General features: G+C 48.8%; 1 protein-coding gene across 2 annotated transcripts in view; it reads right to left on the bottom strand.

Annotated features, from left to right (window-relative positions):
• The window catches only part of PTPRB (protein tyrosine phosphatase receptor type B), a 112,953-nt gene that overhangs the window by 69,047 nt on the left and 26,127 nt on the right, over positions 1-17,779 (bottom strand). Inside the window, exon 4 of one of the 2 annotated variants that reach the window (XM_076054283.1) lies at positions 16,668-16,783. In XM_076054283.1, coding sequence (XP_075910398.1) covers positions 16,668-16,783 — 116 coding nt within the window. Of the gene's footprint in view, positions 1-222; positions 3,028-16,667; positions 16,784-17,779 lie in introns of those variants that run through there. The other variant, XM_076054284.1, reaches the window with a different exon arrangement.

Below are 17,779 nucleotides of genomic sequence, written 5' to 3' on the forward strand. Positions count from 1 at the left end.
ACGTTTCGCCGGTAATTACAAAACAACCAGCATCATCAGCCGAACATCCAAAAGTTGTGGAAAAAATCCTCCAGCAGACTGCCGTGAACTCCAAATACGTGCCCCAACATGCGCGCGCGCGTGTGTGTGTGTGCGCGTGTGCGCGTGTGTGTGTGCGCGTGTGTGCGCGTGCGTCTGTGTGTTCAGTATTATTCAGCTTCGATCACGTAAATATTCCCTTACCTCCAGTACAGCCAATGCGGCCAGGATGCCGAAGATGACCATCGTGACAAGGCAGCAGAGGAGGTAGCAGTGGCGGTGGTGGTGGTGGTCGTGCGTGAGTGCAGGGTCCACGAGAAGGGTGCCAACAACGCACGCGCTAGTCAGCCAGGAGCGCGCTCGTGTGCTTAGACGTATGCACGGGTACATTGAGAGCCAGACCGCCCCTCTAGGTGCACAACGATGATTGCACAACGTCCCCTTCGAACCGCGACTAAAAACGTGCTCGCTAACTTGAACAAAGACAGAGATCCCCCATATAGCCTCAAGAGACCGTAGGGGCAAGTGCTGTTAGCGAGCAGCACCTATGGAGGTCGGAACGCTACACGAGGGGGTGGCCAGCACCACGCCCGACCGCCTTTGTCTCCCCCAGTGGCGATGTTCACACACCGCACCAGGTACTCATTTGAGGCTGAGTCGGCCGAGGGGGGAGGCTCAGGACCGGTTGAGATAATCGTCACTGGGTGTTGGCCGTGAGCGGGAATCGAACCCGGATCGCCGGGTTCATGTAGCGCAGCGTAGCGCTAACCACTACACCACCGCTCCGCACACTTTAACACGCACACACGCGCGCTGAACGCGTCCGTCAATCAACACTGGCGTTGCCTTGAATATCAAAAGAACAATAGGCGACGTTTCGGGCAATGGCCCTACTTTCATAGCACTTCGTTAGTTCCACCAAGTAAAGTCTCTGCGCGCACTTAGCAGCTTTAAGAGCGGTGGCACTTTGTGTTTCTACATAATAAAGTTCGCAGAGACATGCACGCTGTGTCTATATGCGGATGCGTACAGCGGTGATGTGAAGATGCGTGCGCACTGTTTGTTTAGCGGGTCCACGTGTTCACGGTGATTGTGTACATATATGCCAATGCATTAATGTGTGTATGGAATAGGCGTGTGTATGTCTGTGTGTCTGTGTGTGTGCGTGTGCTCGCTAACAGCACTTGCCCCAACAGTCTGTTAAGGCTACACGGGGGATCTTTGTGTGACAACTACTCAATGTGTATGTAAGAGATACGCTACTCACATTCAATATATTGATACAGTACACTAAATACATGCAATTGCAGTACGTACAAGCGGCGATACAAATGCAGTATATATAGTGACTAAATCGCGTGTCTTATTGACACAATGTCGTTTAAGCCTTATTAATTCACACATTCACATCAAAGTTCCACAAATACGGGGTATATACACTCTGGAGACGTACAATCGACGAGTGTTAACATACGAGTCATCTATGTGTGTGTGTTGAACTTCTTTCGCACCGTACGTAGCCAACCGCCCAAGTCGGAAGTACGGGCGCATGCAGTTACATTTAAACAACCAGCTCTAATTAAATAAGATATACATATGACGCCTCTGTCAAATTGTACGCATATACGCCGTAAGCTTAAGACAGAGACATACGCACACGTGCATGAGTATACAACGCTAAAATATACATTATATTACTATGATACAACAATAAACAGTAAATACATATTTGTTACTTATACAATAATTAAAATCATCATAAGCTAAGGGTTAATAATCACGCTTACACACACCCCATTCGATAGCTGATCGATTGTTACCATATCCAGTCCCTTTAATTAAATATCAATCACGCAACCCCAAAACTGTCAATTAACTCTGGCCCGTTTAATCCCTTTTCACTTACAATAAAACAACGATTTGTAGAACAATAAACATTCGCACCGTGTCCCTTCGGATAGCATCAATCAAAGGCTGACCATCTCACAAACCAACTAAGAGCATATGGCGGCAATAACGCTAATCATTATCATCATCATAGCCTAAAGGATTAATAATAATCAACCTCACATGCTCCCTTATTCGATAGCTGACCGATGTGGCCATTGCCTGTCCCTTCCATTAACATCCTCATCGACGATAGAATCACACACAAGGTCTACCAAAGTCTCGACCATCTCACAAAGCAAAACAAAGAAGCGCATTGACCCATTACATTTCCTGCCCTTTTTTTTGCGTTCTCGGTTAAATATAAAATGATGATCCTGATCTCCGCGAAGTCGCCACGGTCGACTTACAATGTGACCTCGTCGCCCGCGTCCATCCGAAAAGCGCTCGACCAACCAACCAACAACGCGTCCACCACCTACAGTCCCCGGTATCTTATCGACGCTAAAGTTCGACTCCCGTTCGCTAGCTCAGTAGGAAAACAATGTGTGTGTGTGTGAGAAGAGAGAGAGAAAGAGTTTACGTGTGTTGCGTGCGTGAGAGAATGAATAGAGCCGCTAGAGGGGAAGAGAAATGGGAAAGAGAGAGAGATGGGAGGAGTTGATTGGAATTATAAACATAGGGGTGGGGTGGATCGAGTAAAAGGCTGAGAGTATGGGTGTGTATGTGTGTGGGTCTCGCCCTGTCTCACTCTCTCCTCCTAGCTCTCTCTCCTTTCCCTCTCTCGCTCTCTGCCTCTCTCTCTCCTCTGCCCTCCCACCCGTCTCTCATTGTATGCAACCACCACCACCCACTCACTCCACCCCACCCCACCCTCCATGTATGTATTCGCGACCAATCACTCACTCACTTAATGAGACACGGGAGGATAAACTTGCGGAGTCCGCGTTGCCGGATACGCCCCATGACTTCATTTGGTACTGGGCCACGCGAGGAGCTCTTTCCTAGAACTCCGCAGCGAGGGTTTGAAACGGCACCACAGACTGCGGGTTTGTGCAGGGTCGCTTCAAAAACATGTTAACACTTCCGAGAATTTGCAACAAATACAACCACGATAAATGTACCCAGCCCCCCCCCCCCCGCCCCCCCCGGGGGGGGCTCTGAAGACCACCTCGAGAAGATTCCAGGCGTGCGTTGACAACGAAGTGGTAGACTTATTCTTGGTTCATATTCTTAGCTCTTTCGGTAAAGTCACGTTGAAGGGAAACAATAAAATAATAAAAGATATATAAAACAATAACGTGACTTTACAGAAAGAGCTAAGAATATGAATTACTGCAGTCACGAAAACTTTAAATCAAAATTTATTCTTGGTTCTTTCGGTAAAGGCACGTAGAAGGGAAACAATAAAATAATACAAATATAAAACAATAAAATTGTTTTATAAAACAATGAAATTGTTACCGAAAAGAACCAAGAATAAATATAAAACTATTTCATTGTTTTATATTTTTATTATTTTATTGTTTCCCTTCTACGTGACTTTACCGAAAGAACCAAGAATATGAATCCCTGCAGTCACGAAAGCTTTAAATCAAAATTTAAGTGGGAGGCTCTTTGACTTTTTGAAGCTATTAACATTTACATTTGTGATCATGTTCGTGTTGTTATTATTATCCATTATTTTCTTCCGTTAAAAACGATAGCCCCATGTAATATTGATTTGAAGCTTTCGTGACGGCACGGATCCATACTCTTTGGTTCTTTCGGTTAAGTCACGTAAGCTAGTAACGTAAGTATAAAATAAAATAGAGTGTTAACATTTTTTGGAAGCAGCCTGTGATTATCCGATCGGGCACTAAGAGTAAGGTTATTTACATATTATTAATTGTTTTCACTTGGCAAACACCGACGGTTGGATAAATTTGAGGTCGCTCGAGGCGAACCGATTGTCCGTGAAGTGTCTAGATGTGGCTAAGAGACACCCACAGAGTGTCTAGATGTGACTAAGAGACACCCACATAGTGTCTAGATGTGACTAAGAGACACCCACAGAGTGTCTAGATGTGACTAAGAGACACCCACAGAGTGTCTAGATGTGACTAAGAGACACCCACAGAGTGTCTAGATGTGACTAAGAGACACCCACAGAGTGTCTAGATGTGACTAAGAGACACGCACAGCGTGTCTAGATGTGACTAAGAGACACCCACAGAGTGTCTAGATGTGGCTAAGAGACACCCACAGAGTGTCTAGATGTGACTAAGAGACACCCACAGAGTGTCTAGATGTGGCTAAGAGACACCCACAGAGTGTCTAGATGTGGTTAAGAGACACCCACAGAGTGTCTAGATGTGACTAAGAGACACCCACATAGTATCTAGATGTGACTAAGAGACACTCTCAGTGTCTAGATGTGGCTAAGAGACACCCACAGCGTGTCTAGAAGTGACTAAGAGACACTCACAGAGTGTCTAGATGTGACTAAGAGACACTCACAGAGTGTCTAGATGTGACTAAGAGACACCCACAGAGTGTCTAGATGTAACTAAGAGACACCCACAGAGTGTCTAGATGTGACTAAGAGACACTCACAGCGTGTCTAGATGTGACTAAGAGACACCCGCAGCGTGTCTAGATGTGACTAAGAGACACTCACAGAGTGTCTAGATATGACTAAGAGACACTCACAGAGTGTCAAGATGTGGCTAAGAGACACCCACAGAGTGTCTAGATGTGGCTAAGAGACACCCACAGCGTGTCTAGATGTGACTAAGAGACACCCACAGCGTGTCTAGATGTGACTAAGAGACACCCACATCGTGTCTAGATGTGACTAAGAGACACCCACATCGTGTCTAGATGTGACTAAGAGACACTCACAGAGTGTCTAGATGTGACTAAGAGACACCCACAGCGTGTCTAGATGTGGCTAAGAGACACCCACAGTGTGTCTAGATGTGACTAAGAGACACCCACAGCGTGTCTACAAGTGACTAAGAGACACCCACAGAGTGTCTAGATGTGACTAAGAGACACTCACAGAGTGTCTAGATGTGGCTAAGAGACACCCACAGCGTGTCTAGATGTGGCTAAGAGACACCCACAGCGTGTCTAGATGTGGCTAAGAGACACCCACAGAGTGTCTAGAAGTGACTAAGAGACACCCACAGAGTGTTTAGATGAGGCTAAGAGACACTCACAGCGTGTCTAGATGTGACTAAGAGACACCCACAGAGTGTCTAGATGTGGCTAAGAGACACTCACAGAGTGTCTAGATGTGACTAAGAGACACCCACAGAGTGTCTAGATGTGGCTAAGAGACACCCACAGCGTGTCTAGATGTGACTAAGAGACACCCACAGAGTGTCTAGATGTGGCTAAGAGACACCCACAGAGTGTCTAGATGTGACTAAGAGACACCCACAGTGTGTCTAGATGTGGCTAAGAGACACCCACAGAGTGTCTAGATGTGACTAAGAGACACTCACAGCGTGTCTAGATGTGACTAAGAAACACTCACAGAGTGTCTAGATGTGACTAAGAGACACCCACAGAGTGTCTAGATGTGACTAAGAGACACTCATAGCGTGTCTAGATGAGCCTAAGAGACACTCACAGAGTGTCAAGATGTGGCTAAGAGACACCCACAGAGTGTCTAGATGTGGCTAAGAGACACCCACAGCATGTCCGAGTGAATATTTCTCCACTCAGCAAGGCGATTGTAACCGCCGATCGCGCTGATGACGGAACAGCCAGACAAGCAGTGGCGACTTCGTGCAGTAGTTTGGCCAAGTTAAACAACATGCCACACACACCAGAGTGCATCAGAACCTACATATAGCATGGCAGACTGCAATTATGTACTTTGTTGGAACATCTTTCGCACTGTAAGTAGGCAACCGCGCTAATCGGAGGTGCGCAGGACGGAAGACAAACTAAAGACAACAAGCTGTTCTGAAGAAATCCGTTTTCTATCTAGATTATTTAAAAGTGCATAACTCCAGTGACTTCATAATGAAGGAAGAGCATTTCAGACGGCCCCAGAATCGCGTCTGCAAAGCGCGCGATGCAGTGACCGTATTTGTTCGACGGTTCGCCCAAAGGAGGATGACCGGAGTTTGTGTGATGGTTTATGCGCCGGGATGATGAAACTAAAACTCAACAATGTTTTATTTTTATTTTACCAGGTAAGGCCCCACTGCTCTTTGGTTCGATTCGGTAAAGTCAAGTAACAAACAACAAAAAAGAAAAATAAAAAATTCACGACGTTTCGGCCACAACACAAGTGGCCTTCATCAGGTGAAGGAACCGTGCTGTCATGAGGACAGCGTTGGAGTGAAAACAGCCAAGCCCAGGTCGCGTCCTTTAAGCTGTGTGGGAGGAAGCAAAGCGCTTGACAAAGGAATTAGTATAGAAATGAGCACGATGTACGTAGGAGGTGTATGGGCCATGATGGACCAGGAGCGGGTGGGGGGGACTAGAGTGAGTGAGTGAGTGGAGTGAGTGGAGTGAGTGAGTGGAGTGAGTGAGTGGAGTGAGTGGAGTGGAGTGAGTAGAAAGGCCCCAATGAGCTATGTGAGCTCTTTTTCAGAAGCGACCTGGCCACAAATGATAGCTCAGTGCCCTGGCTTATCATGTGGACATTTGCAGCAGACAAATACTCTAAACGCGTGTTTCTAAACGTGGAGGGAAAAACCGGAGGACCCGGGAAAAAATTCACGCAACCACGGGTGAAAACACGCAAACTGGAAATATACATCAGGGGTCAGGGTCAGGATGGCACCCGCGACCTCCTGTATACCTGTCGAGGTAGTTAACATCTCTGAGCCACCGTGATGATGATGAGAGACGCAAACTCGAAATATGCAGCAGCAGGCGTCAGAGTCGGGATCGAACCAACGACCTCCTGTATACCACGCGAGGGAGTTAACATCTCATAGCCACCGTGGCACCCTTAATGATGGCATTAGCAAAAAATTAATGGGCTACTGCACAACCTGGAACCTCACCAAACAGGCACGGGGAAGCGTTCACTCGGTAGGGCACCGTGATCTCTGTACCCTCAGCATCCCTTGCACTAGGAGACCTGTTTGTCCTTGATAGGATTCCCCCATTCAGACCTGCTTAGAGCCTGGGTTCGAATTCAGTTGCAGCCGCCCGTGGTTCAACGTGCTCCTCCAGCGTGGTGACTTGCCCGTCTAAGGCGGGCCACAACGAACACGTCATATTTTGGGGGTTTTCAAATTGATTTAAACTGAACACTTTACTAGTTTTATTTGACCACGTAAAGCCCTAGGAAGCTTGCGAGCGCTGCCGACAGAGAGGCGACCTGGCCACACGTGATAAGCTCATCGAAGTGGCTTTAAAATTTCGACTTGAAGCTTTCGTGACTGCAGAAATTCATATTCCTCGGGTCTTTCGGTTAAAGTCACGTACATAGGATCAATGAAAGTAACACAACATAAATTTCGATTTAAGGCTTTCGTGACTGCAAGGATTCATCTTCTTTGGTTCTTTCGGTAAAGTCACGTAGAATGGGGAAAAAATAATAAAATAAAATAAATTCATTGTATTATTTTATTATTTTATTCTCATTCTATGTGACTTTACCGAAAGAACCAAAGAAAATAACACAACATAGTTTCTTTGAACCTTCCGACGTGACTTCACTGAAAGACCCAAAGAATATGGCTTCATCGAACGTGGGGATTTAATGAAGCAGCCACTTAATCATAATTTGTGTGCACAATTTTTGAGTGGAGGAGGGAAAAGCATGGGAGGGGAACTCGAAGAACAATCCACACGGCCACAGGGGAGAGCGAACACGCGGACTCCACTCACACGGACGAACACAAAGACAAAGATCCCCCGTGTAGCCTTAACAGACTGTTGGGGCAAGTGCTGTTAGCGAGTAGCACCCTATGAAGGCCGGCACGGCACGCATTGGGGGTTAGGTGGGCAGCACCTACGCCTCCCCAGTGGCGATGTTCACACACCGCACCGGGTACTCAATTTGAGGCCGAGTCGACCTAGGGGAGGCCCAGGACCGGTTCAGATATTCGTCACGGGTGTTTGTCCGTGAACGGGAAATAGAACTCGGGTCGCCGGGTGTTCCGTAGCGCTAACCGCCGCACCACCGCTCCCCACAGACCGACACCAAAAACAAAGACAACGACATCCAGCATGTAGTCCCAACATATTGTTGGGGCAAGTGCTGTTAGCGAGAAGCAGCAGCAGCACGACCACCGATGATGGCTGGCACGGCACACGAGGAAGGGGATGGGTGGCCAGCACCACGCCCGGTCGCCTTTGACTCGCACACGCGCTGTGTAGAACAGGGGGGGCGGGAGAGGGGGGGTATGGGGGTGGGGAATTTCAAACTCCCCATATATATACGGGGGTATAGAACACGCAGACTCCAACACATCGCCTCAATTCAAGCTCTAAGAACAATAAGTAGTAACGGCCGCGGTTTAGACTGTGCCACGTGACGGACATTTGAGGGATGAGTTGCAGTAGCTGGGTGATGCTGCGTTCGGCTATCTGTGTTGCTATATGTTGAACTTCTTTCGCACCGTACGTGGCCAACCGTGCTAATCTATGGGTCTCTGTGTGAGTCTATGTATGCATGTTGAACTTCTTTCGCACCGTACGTAGCCAACCGTGCTAATCTTTGGGTCTCTCTGAGTGTCTATGGGTGTCTCTATAGGTCTCTGTTCATGTACTATATGTTGAACTTCTTTCGCACCGTACGTAGCCAACCGTGCCAATCGGAGGTGCGGTGGGAAGGACAACAGACCAAGCACAAACAGAAGTGCAAAAGAAAATGAGTTTGACGATCTAGATGGTGATGATTTAAAAGTTGCGTTATCTCCCAGTGGCTTCCTAATAACGCAAGGGAAGAGAGCGTTCCAGACGGCCGCCGAGAAATCGCGTCTGCAAGCGCCGCGCGACGGCGCGGTGACCGTCACCGCCATTGTTCGATGGCTCAGCCAAAAGCCGCTTGCGGCGGCTGCTGCTGCGAGGATGGCGGTCGGAGGGCCACGTGATGACGATAATCTCTTGCCCCTTGACGAGATCAGCGGAGGTGATTGGGAATCGTGGTCGGGCTAGAGCGGTGCGATGCAGCTCGGCGTAGAGGCTCATGGCGGGCCAGAGGAGCGTGCCACGTCTGGTTAGTGGGTGCACGCGCACAAATAACAACACGCAACAACAACAACAACCGCCATTCTCCACAAAGTGGCGGCGGCGTGACCACGGCGCTCGTGCCAGGCTCGGTGCACTTTAAGGCCACCAAATAAAACACACACACACACAGCTCATGAAAAAATCATTTGGGACACTGGGCCCCATCTCTCCACGCGCGCAAACATTTGGGAGTTTTTGCAGCGAGTATTCCACAAGATGAAAAGGTGCACGCTTTGGATGTCTGGCCCCAGCCAAAAGGTATTGGAGAGCCCTTGTTGGGCCCTCTGTCCACGTGTGCAAACATTTGGGAGTTCTCGCAGCGAGTATTCGACAATTGCGAAAGGTGCACGCTTTGGATGTCTGGCCCCAGCCAAAAGGTATTGGAGAGCCCTTGTTGGGCCCTCAGGAAGGAAAGTATCCCCACCCCGACACACGAAGACAAAAGCAGGAAGCGCCTCAAATCAATTACCAGTCACATTCCAGGCGGACAGGAATTGGCCTTTGCCGCAGCGGATTCTTGGATCTATCTGTGCGGTGACTTCGCGTGTTCCACACCCCCCCCCCCCCCCGCCGCTCCCCATCCCCTTCTCGTGTGCGTGGAGGGGTTTGCTTCGGGTTCTCCAGTTTTATCCGACCAAGATAAAAGATCCCCCGTATAGCCTTCACAGACTGTCGGGGCAAGTGCTGTTAGCGAGCACCTATGGAGGCCGGAACGGTACACGAGGGTTGTGGGTGGCCAGCGCCACGCCCGACCGCCTTTGTCTCCCCAGTGGCAATGTTTACTGCACACCGTACCAGATACTCATTTGCGGCTGAGTCGACCTAGGGGAGGCCCAGGACCGGTTCAGGTAAACCGTGGCTTGGTGTTTGGCCGTGAGCGGGTCGCCGGGTTCGTAGCGCAGCGTGGCGCTAACCGCTACGCTATCCGACACACATACACACACAGTGCCCTTGCCAATAACGTCCGGCAGTGCAGCGGGGATATTTTGCCCGAACGAGTCTGACTCTGCTGATGAGCCCACGGAAAGTTGAAACCGGCTCAGAGTGAAGGTTTTTTTCTTTCTCTCTGGCTATAATAATGCCGTTAGAAATTGCATTCTAAATGCCACACGTGAGCGCCTCTCCCTCGTGCCACGCGTGACGTTATTTTGGATCGCTTTCAACATTTCCATTGTACACAGCGACGGTTGTTTTTGTTTTAGCCATGTTTATGAAATGTCCCTGCTTTTGTTCAACGCGGCCTCTGTAAAGCCTCTCTTCCCATGCGTGTACGTCTGTGTGTTGAACTTCGTTCGCGCCGTACGTGGTCAACCGTGGCCAATCGGAGTTGCGGGGGGAAGCCAACAAACTAAACCATGTGTGTGTGTGTGTGTGTTGAACTTCGTTCGCACCGTACGTGGTCAACCGTGGCTAATCGGAGGTGCGGGTGGAAGGACACACAAACTGAGACACAAAAAGCATTTTTTTTTAAGAAATGAGTTTGTCAGTCTAGACGACGACGATTCAAAAGTTGCACAGCTTCCCCGTGACAGTTGCGAATATCGGAAAGGAAGAGCGGTCCAGACGGCTGCAGAAGCGGATCTGAAAGCGCCGCGTGATGCCGTGAGCGTCTTTGTGCGATGGCGAGCCAAAAGCTGCTACCCGTCTATACCAGCCCCTGTTAAACCCTCGCTTCCCCATGTAAGTCTGCCGGCTACCGTCCTACCAGCGGCTCTATGCAGCCCCTGTAAACCCTCCATACCCGCGTAAAGTGCCTGCCACTTTGGCCGGGTTTCCATTTATAGATCGAATCTTAGCTCAATGGACATTACCCCCAAATAAACCTGCTGACTTGCTGGATACTATTAATTTGGAAAGCCAACACAGACAGTCCTCGGCTTACGAACACCCGACTCACGAACACCCGCACTTACGAACTATAGCTTCCATGAATTATTTGTTTTTCTTGTTTAGCACTGACTTAAAACGCGAACTCTCGCTTGCAAAATGCGCCGGGTCACTATGTTGTCCGGCTGAACGATCCTCCTTGAGGTATAGCGAGCCGGCCTCGTGCTGGGAGTGAGTGTTTGTGTGTGTGGGCATTTAAATAACCTCGATTACAGGGACTCCTTTATTTACGAACATTCGACCTCCGAACTTTCAGAGACACGAACAAACCTGGTCCGTATGTCATGTAGATGCCACTTGAAGAAACAGTGGCATCTACATCTGCAGAACGTGAAGAACCAGTGGCATCTACATTTACAGAACGTGAAGAACCAGTGGCATCTACATCTGCAGAACGTGAAGAGCCAGTGGCATCTACATCTGCAGAACGTGAAGAACCAGTGGCATCTACATCTACAGAACGTGAAGAACCAGTGGCGTCTACATCTGCAGAACAAAGAACCAGTGACATCTACATCTGCAGAACGTGAAGAACCAGTGGCATCTACATCTGCAGAACATGAAGAACCAGTGGCATCTACATCTACAGAACGTGAAGAACCAGTGGCATCTACATCTGCAGAACGTGAAGAACCAGTGGCATCTACAACTGCAGAACATGAAGAACCAGTGGCATCTACCTCTGCAGACAATAATAACCAGTGGCATCTACATCTACAGGAGAATATACAATTTTTAAAGCCATCCCCCCATTTTAGTGTACACGCTGTACAACATGTCTGGAATCGACAGGCGTAAAGTTGGGACATATCGACCTACGGAGAGACCTTTGGAACCTAACTCATTCGTAAACAGACGAGTCCCTGTCTGTGTTCTGACTTACGAACCGCTCCACTTACGTACGGGTCCAAGTAACGAACTGCGCTCGTATGTCGAGGACTGCCCCGTAGGCTGATGGACTAATCATACGCCTGTGTGTATATATATTTGAATTCTACTTGAAGACACGGAATGAGAGTTCAGCTTATGCTTGAACGTGCGTTGCTGCGCGCGTTCCGTAGGATCTTCACATCGCTGCGACCCCTCCCCAGGCCGTAAGTAAAACGCAAAAAAAAAAGAAAAGATAATAAATTGATACAATAAAATAACACAATAATAAAAATCTCACGACGTTTCGGCCACAACACAAGGACAGCGCTGGAGCACTCCAGCGCTGTCCTACCAGACAGTCTCGTCCCTTCACCTGATGAAGGCCGCTTGTGTTGTGGCCGAAACGTCGTGAGAATATTATTGTGTTATTTTATTTTATCAATTTCTTATTTTATTCGCATTCTACGTGGTGACTTTACCGAAAGAATCAAAGAAGATGAATCCTTGCAGTCACGAAAGCTTTAAATCGAAAAAAAAATAAAAGGTTTTGCCCGAGCTTTTTTTGTGGGAATTGGTAAATCGCCGGACACACGCCGCCTTGGAAGCCAAGTTAACACAAATAAAGAAAAATATAAAAAAAATTATAATTCCAAAACGACTTTCTCGAGACGGCCTCAGGGACCGCCGCTGGGCGAGCCGGCGGCTCGAAGCGCCTCTGGCAATCGCCTCGGCGACAACGCAACAATGAAAGGAAAGAGGTTTCGTGTTCGACGAAGCGAGGGGGAAAAAAAAAGTGGCGACAACAAGGAAGAAAAATCGCGCGCGTGCATGGATTATTATTATTAAACGTGGTAACAACAAGGAATACAAATCGCGCGCGTGCATGGATTGTGTATTATTATTATTAAACGTGGTAACAACAAGGAATACAAATCGTGCACGTGCATGGATTATGTATTATTATTATTAAACGTGGTGACAACAAGGAATAAAAACCGCGCACGTGCATGGATTATGTATTATTATTATTAAACGTGGTAACAACAAGGAATACAAATCGTGCACGTGCATGGATTGTATATTATTATTAAACGTGGTAACAACAAGGAATACAAATCGTGCACGTGCATGGATGATGTATTATTAGTATTATTATTAAACGTGGTAACAACAAGGAATACAAATCGTGCACGTGCATGGATTGTGTATTATTATTATTAAACGTGGTAACAACAAGGAATACAAATCGTGCACGTGCATGGATTATGTATTATTATTATTAAACGTGGTAACAACAAAGAATAAAAACCGCGCACGTGCATGGATTGTATATTATTATTATTAAACGTGGTAACAACAAGGACTAAAAAAGACCCATGGATTAGAACGGCTGGCTATACACGGTGCGAAAGAAGTTCAACATACATACATGCATACACATACGTACATATCGGATCATATTTACGGGAGTCATCATGCTCATCCGTTACAGACGGACGGACAGAGCTGACGCGTTCACGCTTGCCAGCCATAAGTTGGAAAGCATTAAAACGACAAAGGTCCCCCGGTATAGCCGTTTATAAATTATTGGGGCAACCATGCAAATCTATGGGTGTCTCTGTGGGTGTCTATGGGTCTCTGTGTGTGTACGTGTATGTGTGTTGAACTTCTTTAGCACCGTTCATAGCAAACTCTGCTAATCTATGGGTGTCTCTGTGGGTGTCTATGGGTGCCTCTGTGGGTCTCTGTGTGTGTATGTGTGTTGAACTTCTTTCGCAAACCCTGCAGATCTATGGGTGTCTCTGTGGGTTCTATATTTAGAGCTTTTAACAGACAACGGGACAAGAAGTCGCAGCTCATCGAGACACTGACCTTCCTCAAAATATGCCGCGATCACAAGGTAATACCCATCGCTTTCACACTCACTTCTGCTGCTGTATCTTCTCCGAATTCTAAACAGATTCTGCTTAAGGCCAGCCTATATTTCATCTCAGAGAGGATAAGGCTACTCCATTTCAATGCTAAATTAAATGCTAATTCCTTTGTCAAGGCGCTTTGTGTTTTTCTTCTCACACAGCTTAAAGGTCGTGATCTAAGCGTGGCTTCTCTCACTTCAGCGCTGTCCTCCAGACAGTCTCGTCCCTTCACCTGATGAAGGCCGCTTGTGTTGTGGCCGAAACGTCGTGATTTTTTGTTATTTTATTTTCACCTACGTGACTTTACCCAATAGAACCAAAGAGTATGTCTCTGTGGGTGTCTATGGGTGTCTCTGTGGGTCACTGTGTGTGTACGTGTATGTGTGTTGAACTTCTTTCGCACCGTTCATAGCAAACCCTGCTGATCTATGGGTGTCTCTGTGGGTGTCTATGGGTGTCTCTGTGGGTCTCTGTGTGTGTACGTGTATGTATGTTGAACTTCTTTCGCACCGTTCATAGCAAACCCTGCTGATCTATGGGTGTCTCTGTGGGTGTCTATGGGTATCTCTGTGGGTCTCTGTGTGTGTACGTGTATGTATGTTGAACTTCTTTCGCACCGTTCATAGCAAACCCTGCTGATCTATGGGTGTCTCGGTGGGTGTCTCTATGGGTCTGTGTGCATGTACGTATGCATTTTTAACTTCTTTCGCACCCTACGTAGCCCACCGTGCTAATCTATGGGTTTCTGTGGGTGTCTATGGGTATCTTTGTGGGTCTCTGTGTATGTGTGTATGTATGTGGAACTTCTTTCGCATCGTACGTAGCCAACCGTGCTAATCGGAGGTGTTAACGAGCACCTTGAAAGGCCTATTCACTGTGCGCAATCTGGTGGCCATCACCACGCCTGGCCGCCTTTGTCTCTCCAGTGTTAGAGTTATTGTGAACCCTCCGTTACAGACAGAAAATCCGACGTAGGTAATAAATTGACGATCTTAACCTTCAAATTTTGATTTAAAGCTTTCGTGACTGCAGGGATTCATTTTCATGGTTCTTTCGGTAAAGTCACGTAGAAGGGAAGCAATGAAATAATACAAATATAAAACAATAAAATTCTCACGACGTTTCGACTACAACACAAGCAATCATCATCAGGTGTGAAAACCACGGCAAGAAAAATTTGAAAAAAAATATGTATTGCTGTGGTTTTCACACCTGACGATGATTGCTTGTGTTGCAGTCGAAACGTCGTGAGAATTTTATTGTTTTATGTTTTTATTATTGTATTGTTTCCCTTCTACGTGACTTTACCGAAAGAACCATGAATATGATCTTAACCTTCGTTTGAAAAGCGTCAAACTGATAACAGAAGTAGTGGTGCCTATGACACTATTCAAAACGAGTTTTATTTGGCCAGGTAAGGCCCCCCTGAGCGACGCAGCTCTTTCTCAGAAGCGACCTGGCCACAAATCACGAACGACAGCTCAACGAAGTGGCTTATCATCATCGCGTGGAAATTGTATAGCAGCCAAATGCTCTAAACGCTTGTTTCTATATGTGGAGGGGAAAACCGGAGGACAGGGAGAAAAAATCCACACGACCACGGGGAGAGAAAGACACCACAAACTCCAAATATACAGCAGCAGCAGGTGTCAGGGTCGGGATCGAACCCACAAACCTCCTGTATACCAGGCGAGGGAGTTAACATCTCATAGCCACCGTGAAGATGATGAGAGACGCAAACTCCAAATATACAGCAGCAGGTGTCAGGGTCGGGAACGAATCCACAAACCTCCTGTATACCAGGCGAGGTAGTTAACATCTCATAGCCACCGTGGCAGCAATTCAAGTGGAATGCGCCAAATCTCAGAAGCTAAGATGGCTTTGAGCCTGGACAGTACTGGGAAGGGCGCCCGCTGTGGGCTTAATTCCAGCTGGGTCTGCCCGGGGTAGGTGACCCGGAAGAACAACAACAACAAACAAATATCCGCAACCGGCACACCACATCGAGTATACGGGATAGGCCCTCACTTGCACAGGGCACCATGTGCTGAGCGTGTGTGACGATGTGTTGCAGAGAGCGTGTGGTTCACACGGGGCACTCGTGTTGTGTGGGTGTGTTAAGGCACGTGTACAAGGCACGTGTGCAGGGCACGTGTACATGTCACGTGTGCGAGGCACGTGTACAGGGCACGTGTGCAGGGCACGTGTACATGTCACGTGTGCGATGCACGTGTACAGGGCACGTGTGCAGGGCACGTGTACATGTCACGTGTGCGAGGCACGTGTACATGTCACGTGTGCGAGGCACGTGTGCAGGGCACGTGTGCGAGGCACGTGTACAGCGCACGTGTACGCGGCACGTGTGCGAGGCACGTGTGCAGGGCACGTGTGCGAGGCACGTGTGCAGGGCACGTGTGCAGGGCACGTGTGCGAGGCACGTGTGCAGGGCACGTGTACAGGGCACGTGTACGCGGCACGTGTGCGAGGCACGTGAACAGGGCACGTGTGCAGGGCACGTGTACATGTCACGTGTGCGAGGCACGTGTACATGTCACGTGTGCGAGGCACGTGTACAGGGCACATGTGCAGGGCACGTGTACATGTCACGTGTGCGAGGCACGTGTACAGGGCACGTGTGCGGGGCACGTGTACATGTCACGTGTGCGAGGCACGTGTACATGTCACGTGTGCAGGGCACGTGTGCGAGGCACGTGTACAGGGCACGTGTGCAGGGCACGTGTGCGAAGCACGTGTACATGTCACGTGTGCAGGGTACGTGTGCAGGGCACGTGTACGCGGCACGTGTGCGAGGCACGTGTACATGTCACGTGTGCGAGGCACGTGTACATGTCACGTGTGCGAGGCACGTGTGCTATTGCGGGCGTGTAAGGACCGTACCTGCGTGCTCGTCTCGTTGCTGCTCAGCTCAGCCTCGTCGCTGGGCAGGGCCACCTTGTACTCGGCCCGGACCTTGAGTTCAACCTCCTCCTCCTCCTCGTATGTCGGCCGTGGCTCTGCGGGCAGTCACAGGGAGAGCGGTCACAAAAAGGGCAGTCACCGAGGGGACTTCCAAGAGGACAGTCACGAGAGTAGTCACGGGAGGGGCGCACCTACAGTTGCAAAAGGGTCGTCACACGAAAGGGCAGTCAAGGGAAGGGCAGTCAAACGGAGAGCGATGGTCTCGCAGTTACGGCCGTAACTACTGGAAGGGCAGTCACGGGATAGGGCAGTCACGGAACAGTAACAGAAGAGGAGTAACAGGTTAGTCACGGGGCAATTCCAGAAGGGCAGTCACGGTAAAGGGCAGTGGCGGTAACGGGCAGAAGGGCAGTCGCGGTAAAGGGTAGAAGGGCAGTCGCGGTAACGGGCAGAAGGGCAGTGGCGGTAAAGGGCAGAAGGGCAGTGGCGGTAAAGGGCAGAAGGGCAGTCGCGGTAAAGGGTAGAAGGGCAGTGGGGGTAAAGGGCAGAAGGGCAGTCGCGGTAATGGGCAGAAGGGCAGTCGCGGTAAAGGGCAGAAGGGCAGTGGCGGTAATGGGCAGAAGGGCAGTCGCGGTAAAGGGTAGAAGGGCAGTGGGGGTAAAGGGCAGAAGGTGTAACTGGCTCCGAGATGGAACCTCGGTCTCGTGAGCTGGTGTGAGTGCGTGAGATTGCGTGAGAGTGATTGCGCGCGAGTGATTGCGTGCGAGTGATTGCGTGAGCGTGATTGCGTGAGATTGCATGAGAGTGACCGCATGAGATTGCGTGAGAGTGGAATTTCTTGTCGAGTGAATGCGCGAGATTGCGCGAGACCGATTGCGCGAGAGAGCAGAATGCAAGCGCTCACGTCTCCCTCCTCTCGACTGCGCGTCAGAGACCATCCCACGCTCACCTCTGAACAATCATCACGGGCTATAAAGGCTGGTGGAATTTGTTTTATTTATTTATTTATTATATCCGCGCGCGGGACTTTGTTTTCAAGTCGTATAAATATCACGGGTCAGACGGGGGTAGCCCCTCTCCTTTTTTTTGTT

This window comes from Petromyzon marinus, chromosome 65 (assembly GCF_048934315.1).
Source record: "Petromyzon marinus isolate PM22_M1 ecotype Great Lakes invasive population chromosome 65, UKy_Petmar_22M1.pri1.0, whole genome shotgun sequence".
Lineage (NCBI taxonomy): Eukaryota > Metazoa > Chordata > Hyperoartia > Petromyzontiformes > Petromyzontidae > Petromyzon > Petromyzon marinus.